Here is a 10,453-nt window from a genome sequence, read left to right on the forward strand (position 1 = left end):
GTTTCCCCCACGAGTCTCTGTTGTTCTTGGGTAGGTTTGAAGATTTGTGTTAAGGCCTTTTTGGAACTCCTCCTTAGACCTGAAAACCCAAGGTTCTGCTTGCAAATAAATGGCCCCAGAGGAAGGAGCGTGTTGATAGCATGTTAATGTAGTACTTTGGCTTTTGACAAGCGTGTGAGAGAGAAGCTGAAGGCAGGAATGCCAGTTATGCATACAAAGCACTCACCTAAGCCTCCCCTTTCCAGGTGCCAGCAGATGTTGAGAAGTGTCAAGATCGGATGGAGTGTTTTAATGCCGACCTGAAAGCTGACATGGAGAGGTGGCAGAATAACAAGAGGCAGGACTTCCGGCAGCTGCTCATGGGGATGGCCGACAAGAACATCCAATATTATGAGAAGGTAATGAGTATGCCCAAAAGATTGCCTTTTCTAGTAGCTGGAGCATTTTGTAAGGGCTTGCCAGAAATCTAGAAACTGGGGTCCTGCTAGGCTTATCTCCTTCCTTTATTTTATCTGCTTGGTCTTTACTCCTCCTTCATGCTTTTGTCCAGCTGTGCTGGCTGAGGTGCTGGGCTTGGGAACAGAGGCCCTGGTTATTCCCAGGGGTTTCCCTTGCACACTGTGCTGATGGAACCAGCACTGTATATTCCATGCTCTTTGGGCCCGGTGCCTGGTTACTTTCCAGAGTTGGTCAGACCTTCAGTGTAGGGAAGCCACCAGCACAATTAATGGAGGCTTTGGAATTACCTTACATTGTCTTGTGTTTCTGTATATAGGGGTTCTTCACTTTCATTGTGCCATGGACCCCTTTCACCATCTGGTGAGGCCTATAGACCCCTTTCCAAAATACTGTTTTTTTAAAAAAATTATTTAAAACAATAACCTAAAAATATTATTTCTAAATGATTAAAATAAAGGAATGTAGGCTTATAAGGGAAAGCAGTTCTAATAAATAGTTTTATTCATGGATCCCCTTGATCTGTGGATCTCAGGTTAACTCTGACGTGTGAACACACACACTCAGGTTAAGGACTCCAACGTGTGAACACACACACACATACACATACACACATGCTCACGGATGACTGTCATCAAGCTACAGCCTAGTCTTCTCAATCAAGGGTTGCTCCTAATATATCCAGCTGTGCATTTCTGCTAATGAATCCTGATACTCCTTAACAGCTTAAAAGTTACAGATGGAGAATAGCCTGATCACAGTTCAGCAAGTAACTTGTAGACTTTAAATCAGACTGTTTGAAATATGGCAGCCTCTTAGCATGCTGGACAAGTATTAACTCAGCTACTCACACCACAATGCTAGAAACATGTCCTCGTCTAAAACTTGAAGAAGCCATCTCTTTTGAAGTCTTTGGTGGCTCTAGCGGCCGTTCAGAGGCAGTGTGTCTGCATCTTTTTAAGTTCATTTGGAGGAGGATGCAGGAAGCAGTCATGGGACAGGTCTTAGGGAAGGACTATGAGGACAGACCAAAAAACACCCAGAATTACCTTTTGAAGGACAGACCCCTTGTAGTACAGGCTTTCCCCACTAGGTAAGTATTCTAGGAATTCATCAACATCAATGTACCAGCTAGCGTTGTTGTGAGAGGCTACATTGTGGAAGAAAGGAGTTGTGGCAAACAAGTGACTGGTTCTTCTACCATGACAACACACCTGCCCATACTACGCTGAGTGTTCAGCAGTTTTTGACCAAAAACAGCATGACCCTGTGCCCCACCTTCCCTATTCACTTGATCTCACCCCGAGCGACTTTCTTTTTGTTTCCCTGGATGAAAAAAGTTCTCAAAGGGAAAAGGTTTGCCGATATGGAAGAGGTGAAACAAAAAACAGCAGAAGCATTAAAAGACATCAAAATTAATGAGTTCAAAAACTGCTTTGAGCAGTGGAAAAGGCGTCTCAATAGGTGTATTGCATCAAATGGAGAGTACTTTGAGGGTGACTGAAGTTTAAACATGTAAGAATAAATACATAATTTTAAATACATTCCAAGTTTTTTTGGGTCCCCCTCATATCTTAAAGTGGAAGGAGAAAGGAGGCATGCCCATTTTTCTGCACTTTTATGAAGACTCCCTATTATGCTGGACTGTCCCTGGACTGGATGCTTTGCATGTGTCATCTCATTACATTTAACTCTCACCTAACACACTTATCAAGTGGGTTTGATGATTCCCTATTTAAAGGTAAAAAAACGGAAGTTTAGCAAGGTCTTGAACTCTACCCGAGGTTACACAGCTTGTAGTGACTGAACTAGAATCAGAGTCAGCTCTTATGAGTCTGTAAATCTGAACAGTTCTGATACACTGTCAGCTTAGGGGTCAGGGGCCACACGTCCTCTGGACAGTCCTGTCTGCCCAGAGGAGGAGAGATTACGCCATTTGAAGTTGAGATTTTGTTCCTCTATTGATTAGGCCCTTAGGCAAGGTACTTCTCTGCGCCTCTTGTTTCTTCATTGGTAAAATGGGAGTGATTCTTCTCCACCAAATGATTATAAAGATACAGTGAAGTAATGTATGTGTGAGTACCTAAATCATACCTAGAAATGATAGGCACTCAGTCAATGCTCCTTCCTTCCTTGATTCACCTTCCCTCTGCTGTTCAACAGCTTTCCCACTACTACAAAACCAACTAGGTGGGTGTCTCCATCACTCCTCTTGGTGGTTAATCCCAGCATTCCCAAAGCTGCGGTCCCAGGACTCAAACCCATGTCTTATGTCTGTGTTTTGTTATCTTCCCACTGTACCACCAACAGAGTTGCTATCTCGGGGCCTAATCTTGGCTCCTGCAAACATTTAACAAATGCTTTTTGTGAACTTGCTGTGTGCAAGGGACTGTGTGTGCAAGATTGATAAACGGCAGCGTTCCTGCCCTTCAGGCATCCTTAGTCTAGTGGAGCATATGTGTTAAGCCCACAATTTCAGCATGATAAGGAAAAGTACAGGAAACCTGGAGGAAGTACTAGGGGGCAAAATGCAGACTGGAGGTGGAAAGGGCAGGTGAAGTGAGCAGAAAAGGCCAGTCTGAGGAAATGGTGTTTGTAATCAGAGTCTCAGAGACAAAGCTCTGGGGAGCATGTGTTCCAGGCAAAGAGGTCAACATATATACAAGGTCCCTGAGGTAAAAAAGAGTTTGGTGCATCTTAGGATGGAAAAGAAAGCTGGTATGGCCTCGTTCCTCATGACTGGTATAGAAGGACCATTCCAGATCTAAGGTGATGGCCCAAGGAGAGAGCAGAGCCTGGAATGCCATGGACCCCACACTGCCCTCCTCATATAAGGCGGGCTTCGGAGTCTAGCTTCCCCTCTGACCTCCGCGTTATCAAGGAAGGAATCAGGGAGTGGTTTCATCACTCATCTTCCCAGCTTGATGTAAGGAGACCTCCCTCCTCCCACCTCCCCAGAACTCCTCCCCAGATGACTCAATACAAAATCCTCCTCCATCCTGGGTTGCTTCTAAGAAAGGCCTGCGATTCACCTGCCCTTTTCATGCGAGAGACTGCTCAAAGGGAGGATCATTTTTGCTAAGCAGCGTGTGCTCAGAGGACAATTCCCGAGTCCTCTCTAAGTTCATGGCTTTTCACAAGCATCTGGAATGAAAAGAGATTGGTGTAATGGAAGGAACAGTATGGGAATCATGAGCTCTGACCATGTACAAGCTGTGTATCTGGGCCACTTATTTTTTTAAATTTTTTTTTCATTAATCAGTATTTTTTATTATGGTTTTGTGGGGTACAGTTAAGGATTAGGTGTACAATTACATTTCACTCAGCACCCTGTTGATAAGAGGTGTTTTCCCATCCCCCGTAATCTGGGCCACTTATTTAACCTGAGTCTCATTTTCCCCATCTATGAAATGGGTGTATATGTGCATAATAAATAAGGCTTCTACTTCATAAAGGGTTTGTGAGGACTGGTGATAATTAACATACAGTACATAACAGTGCTTGGACATAATATAGCTCTGTAAATATCGGGTCCCCCTCCCCCATTCTTGGTTTGGGGAGATGCAGGAGTGGCCCAGACAAGCAAATCTGCCGCTGATGAGGAAGGGCGGGTTTTCCCCCCACTCTGACTCGTGTGACTGGCTCATTCCAATTCTGAACTACATCCTTGTGCAGGCCCCACCCACACTTGGAACAGTGTCTCCATCCCTGCTGAGAGCCTGGAACCTCACCAAGGGCTTCCTGCCTGGTTTCTTTTCTGCTTTTCGAGAGAAAGAATTTCTTCCAGTAAATCCACTTCTACTTTCTGGATATAAGCTTTATGGACTAACACGAATGCATTTAAATCTTATAGAGACACTGCTGTCTTTCATAAAGATGGAGGTGACACATTCAAAACATACACCAGTGACCTCCCCTGTTTAGAATAGTTATGGCTGCTACATAGAGGCATCATTAGACAAAGGTGACCTAGCAGGACTGACAGAGGGCAGAGAGAGCAGAATTGAGAAGCTCACTCTGAAGTCTGAAACTTGACGCTGATACTGTGTGTGCATGTTGTCGTTTCAGTGCCTCATGGCGTGGGAGTCAATTATTCCACTACTGCAGGAGAAACAGGAGGCCAAGTAAGTTCCTGCTTGGGACAGAGACTCCTCTACCTACACAGGGCATGGCACCCCATACCGGAATGTCCCTGCAGTGCCAGAGAGGCGGCGCTGAGAAAACACCCACAGAAACATCTCTCCTTTGTGTATTTTCCCCCTCCCCCTTCGCCCCACAGTTGTTTTCATAGTATTTATTGCTTGGTGAAGTCTGTGAGGCTAGAATCATCTCTCAGCAAAAGAAGCATACCTCCATGTTGTGAAGAAACCTATTCAGTGGAGCACTTCGAAGATTTGAAGCTGAGGGACAAGACAACCCTCAGCTGATGTTCTGCCATTTCAGGACAGTTTCCTTTTTTCGGGACAGCTGAGTTGCCTGTTGTGGGAGAGAACCTGGGGCCTGCTTTTCAAAGATGCGAAAGAGGCAGGAATAGAAGGTGGCTGTTGCTTTCTGTGGAAACATGGCGGCTCTGAAACTGATCCCTGTGGGCATTGACTTGTCTCAGCCTAGAAGGAGGTATTCTTGCCTCCGTGGAAAGTCCTTAATGTACAGTGGCCTGTAGCTTTGAGTGTGGCCTGCTGCCTGCTTGTGATGAGTGATACCTGTTTTCTTGTTTCTGTTTCATGTAGAGACATTTAAATCAGTGTCAATGTGCATCCATCCTTGAGCGAGCAAGCCAGCGTCCTTGTCCTTCTGTGATGCCTTGGGAAGCTGAGGGAGACATTCCCCAAGCTTGTTCTGACACTAGAATGCAATAGATTGAAAACATTTTGTGTAAAGTGAAAAAAAAAAGGTGCATTTTTTTTCTTTGAAGGTCTTCAGTGTTTTTCGTGTTCATTGTCATCAGAGCAGGGATTAGACCTATTAGGGAATTTCTATTGTCTTGAAGTCAGAGTATCTCTCCTGTTGTTGAGACCAGTGGGCATATACCAAGCCCCACCTCCAGTGTCTGCTTTGTGCAATTTGCCTTTACCTCACCAAAAATACCTAGTTTAATATTTCCTACTGTGTCCACTGAATGTTTGAGCAAGCTTTTGGTGAGAGGGCTAATATGTCGTGCTGTTATGATACAGTCGAAATTTGTAAACTCAGTGCGAATGTTCTACATAAAGTGCTTTAACCTTTAACATTTAACCTTTAAAATTCTTCCTGGTCAGGAAGAACCTGGATGGACCTGAAGATGACAAGTGTAACAGCAAACTCTTTGATTCTAGCTAAGCTAAAATCTCCTCAGTTTGCAGCCAAATTCCTGGGGATTACTGCCTGTGTCAAAGTCTTCATTTCAAACTATTACCAGGTTTTCTTTTCTTTTCTTTTTTTGAGTTAGAGTCTCACTTCATCACCCAGACTGAAGTGCAGTGGCATGCTTACAGCCACCCCGGTGTCGACTTGCTCAGCTCCGGCGATCCTCTGCCTCAACCTTCCAAGTAGCCGGAAGTATAGGCGCAAGCTACCATACCCAGATAATTTTTGATTTATTGTAGAGACGAGGTCTCGCCAGGTTACCCGGGCTGGTCTCAAACCCATGGACTCAGGCAATCCACTCACCTCTGCCTCCCAGTGCTGGGATTACAGGCTGAGCCATCGAGCCTGGCCCAGGTTTACTTTTCAAATCACAAAACAAACAATCAAAAAGGATCTATCTTCAACTCATTTTTTTTCCTCCTGAAATGAAGCTATGTGTGTCACATTTGTGTTTTTTCACCTATGAATCATCCCTTAAAACTATGAGTCTGAACCTCAAATAGATTTGTTTTTAAAGAAGCAGCTGTATTAAGGCACTGCTTCATAGGCCAGTTCACCTGCACATGCTGGTCATCACGCAATATATGTTGAAGTCACTTCATCCCACTTCTAATCGTAGGGTTGACATTGTGTCAGCACAGCTATGGTGCTGTTGATGTAGCAGATGGACAGCATAGGACGGTTTGGTTCTTTGTCGTTGTGCTTGATGACATTGCAGTTTAAGTGATAGTTGGTACTTGCCTATACTGTTAAACCCCATTCGTGCCATTCTAAAATCCTTTGATGTGAATTTTCAGTTTGGTACAGTTAGAAATGATTCATTGAAGCAGAAGGGTAGGAACAACCCCGAGTGGTGATTCCACATTTCATTCTACCTCTAAACTATCATGTTGGTATGGGTATGGACACCTGAGTCTGACCTGATGCTATGCTGGGAGAATCAGGGTGTGTGTCTAATAGTAAGATGGCAGCCCTCTTGATATTTGTCAGAAGACCAACCCAACAGCAAATGCTTATCTTTGGGAACATAAGAAGCTTTGCTTTGTGAAATATGTGCTTTAAAAATGTTGCCAACGTAACGGATGTTTGGAAAAAACTGGAGTTACAGGAAAACTAGAATCTGACTACCTGCTAGTTGCCTAAACCCAGAAACATTCCTGTGTACAAGTTAGTTGGAAAAGAAGGCAGGACTTCAAAAAAAAATCATCAAGTTTCTTGCTGGGAGACATGGGGAGGGGCATGAAATACACTGTCATTCCCTCCTATTGCAAGGCAGAAGACTGGCTCTGAAGGGATTCGGGAACCTTGGGATTTTATTTTGGTCTATTTGTTTGGGCCCCATGTGATGCCCTGTGCTTTAAGATACCAGAAAGAGCTGGAACAAGGCAGACTTTCTGTTCTCCAGGCATACTATTGATTACAGAGCCAGGAAAGCTAGTGCACATTACAAACGTCATTGGAGAAATGGTCCTATCAGAGAGAGGGACTTTTGTCCCTTCATGTTGGTGTCTGATGGGATGAGGAGGCTGGTTCACAAGAAAGGGGACAACAGGCAGTGAAGGAGACTCTCCAGCCCTTTCCACCCCCACATCTCCCTTGGGCCTCTTGAGAGTCAGCAATCCCAAGCATTTGTCTCTTCATCTTGTTCAAGCACAAAGTATCACCCGGAGACTTCTGTGCCAAAAACTGCCTTATAGAGGGTTCATCACCATTTGTCCTTCTTAGCTTCACAAAACCATGGCCCTGAGATCTCTGGCTCCCTCTTACATTTATTTTTCTTGAGATTTCTGCTTGAAGGTGTACTTTACCTCAGGCATAGACAGGTTTTGAGGCTTGAGCACATGGTGGTGGAATGGAAGGAGTGGAAGGTCATCCTTAGCGACTGCCCAGGGCCTGGCAGTAAAAGGTTTCATTCACCCAGGTTAACTATCCAGGCAAGGGCAGAAGAGAGGATTCCTAGGAACTGAGCAGATCTTAGAGATGCAAATGATGTTAAGAAAGTTGTGATTTGTAGCAAGTATGGACACGGCTCTTCCTTATGAATGTGATCTAGAAGACAATTCTAGGCTCATCTGCCCAAAGCGAGGAACTACTGTTCCCAAATGAGGAGGGAACATGCTCCCCAGCCAGATTTGGGGTTGGGTTTTATTCTTTAATAAGGCTTTATAATGATTCCTGGTGAACCCTAAATGTGATTATGGAGGTGACTGACTTGGTATTTCATCACGCCATTCATTCGTCTCATCAGATACCTTCTTTAGCTGAAATAATAATCCAGCATGACTCTGGGGATCATGGTGACTGCAAGGTAAATGTGTTTTTATGCCAAATTTCAGCCCTACCCTGAATGTGTTCTAGATGGTATTGAGTTGAATGTGTTTTGTCAGTCACCATTCCACATGGGGAAATCAAATGCTCTCTTCTTGTGCGGCTGTCTTGTGTGATCCCAATGACAGGAAGCTGTGCTTTAGAGGAGGGCATGGTGACCATGTGGCAGTCTGCAAGTGGAGTTTCTCTCTTGGGACCATGGCCTAAGGAACATCTCTAGAGTTTGTGTGACTTGGCCTGGCCATTGATAGCACTGAAATCGTAGGCATCTGGCTCTGTTTTGACACTATTACTAGAGTCTAGGACAGTCATTCTCTGCACTCTATCCTGAGGTGGTGGGAGAGGAGGAAGAGGGAGGTCAAGAGCGACCTCTGAGGGCTGTGTTGGCCTCTTTTGTTTGGGTCTTGAAGTGGGTTAGAACTGGGCTCTACACTGGCTAGATGGGGCTGCTGGTGGCCCTAGAGGGTGATCCCTCTCAGAAGATGGGCTGCCTGTGGTCAGTGCAGGGCACAACAACCTGGACCCCACCTTCCCAGATGCCTACTTCAAGGGACTGTGGAAACTGGTGATCTAATTACATGTCTGAGTTAACACTGCTTTAGCCACCCTCATTTACAAAATTACATTGGCAATTCGGGTTTGCTGACTCACTTTCAAAAGTCCTCAAGATAGCAACAGATTGGACAAGCCCTCATTTCTTATGTTTTCTCTGTTCAGTTGGCGGGTGGCACTTATCAGTAAATTTGAAAAAAAATATTCTCTCCTAGGCCAACCTTTCACAGATTGTGTTGGAATTTATTTTCTTCCTTGTGGTTTTTTAATTCAGCGAATAAACCAGGAACCCACTTTTTCACTGACCCACCTTATAGGTTGTCAGCTTTTTGTTTTAAGGATGCCTGGTTTCCCCATAGTTACATATATCAGAGTGTTTGCAGGGGCTGTCTGTGTTAGAAAAGGTTGCAGGGGGACTTAGTTACATTGGGATTGACTGTTCTTTCTTAATATGTATTTGGAATGCATCCTTTGGCATGGCCGTCTGACCCTTTCTTTGTGACAGAAAAATGTTTTCCAGGTAGTTTTTACTACTATAAATAAATGCTTTGAAAATAGATGTAAATAAATGCTTTGAAAAAATAACTTTAAAAAACCACTAAGATATGTCTCATATATAAACATTCTGTATATTTAGCACTTGAAAATGGGCAAATCCAGAGTTTTAAAAATGCCACAGACTGTTAAAAACCCAACTCTACTTTTTGAGAATTTGTCAATACCTACTAATATGCCTTATTTTTCAACTACTGTTCAAAAGTTCTGGGTAGAAGGAGTTTTAGAGATATAACATCACCTTCAATAATATCTAACATAGTCAGTCCTCAGTCCTTTTAAAGAAACAAGCAAAAAAATTGAGGGCCGTCCTTGGGATTGCCTTTTGGGAGGAGAAAACTAATTATTGCTACTGCCAAATGATATTTTTGATAATGTAAGGAAACACAGGGACCACACAACTTTTTTTTTTTTAAGTATGAAAGATTAATTTAGTGCCTTTGGCATACTTCTGATTTTAGAGGATATAGTATCAGCAGCGACAAATCATACAGATACAAAGAACACTATAGATGATGAGAAGTGGAAGGTTAACCCTGATTCGCCAGAACAGCTTTTTAAGATACAGTGGGGGCCTCAGAGCAGCATGCTTCAGGTAGAAATTCTTCACAGGTTGAAATGCCAAAAACATAAAACATGTTACGTTAACTCACATAATGAAGTCCATTTTAGCAGAGCTTTTACTGTTAAAACTGGTGATGAAGAGTGTTGCATATGTACCTCTCCCAGAAGCACCGCCCTCCTAGTAGGTGATTCTAGGCTCTCTGTAGGCCAGGTCACAGCAGGTGACACCTGTCAACACTCCTGTTGAGCAGGCTTGTTCATAGTCTTAGAAATGATACTGGAAGGAGGAAAGGGGAATCACTTTTTCTCCATGTGGACATGAGGGGGGAGGAAAATAGATTGCAAACCAAAAATGTGACTCAGTGTGATAAAGCAATGGCACTAGTGGCATCTGGGCCTTCATCTGATAACAAACCAGCATCTCCTTACAGTCAGCACCGTTCACCTGGATGCCCCGAGGTGTTGGTCCTGTCCAATAGATCCCCTGTCTGTTGTACTTCCATGTGCCTGTTCCCTTCATCTCCGTGAGTTGGGAATGCATTGAGAGATGGTGTGCATCTGATATGTTCCCATGAAATAAACTGCCAGCAAACTTTCTAACTTGTATTTTAACTGTTAAAGAAGAGATTTAAAACTTTTGCTTAGGATTTGT

General features: G+C 43.8%; 1 protein-coding gene across 1 annotated transcript in view; it reads left to right on the forward strand.

The window, feature by feature from the left end:
• The window catches only part of SNX30 (sorting nexin family member 30), an 84,361-nt gene extending 78,451 nt beyond the window's left edge, over positions 1-5,910 (forward strand). The window contains exons 9-10 of the mRNA XM_021715817.1: positions 246-398; positions 4,525-5,910. Coding sequence (XP_021571492.1) covers positions 246-398; positions 4,525-4,584 — 213 coding nt within the window. The 3' untranslated portion in view covers positions 4,585-5,910. The remainder of the gene's footprint in view (positions 1-245; positions 399-4,524) is intronic.
• The last annotated feature ends 4,543 nt before the right edge of the window (positions 5,911-10,453 follow it).

Source organism: Carlito syrichta, unplaced genomic scaffold, assembly GCF_000164805.1.
Source record: "Carlito syrichta isolate Samal-C Ts95f unplaced genomic scaffold, Tarsius_syrichta-2.0.1 Scaffold307755, whole genome shotgun sequence".
NCBI lineage: Eukaryota > Metazoa > Chordata > Mammalia > Primates > Tarsiidae > Carlito > Carlito syrichta.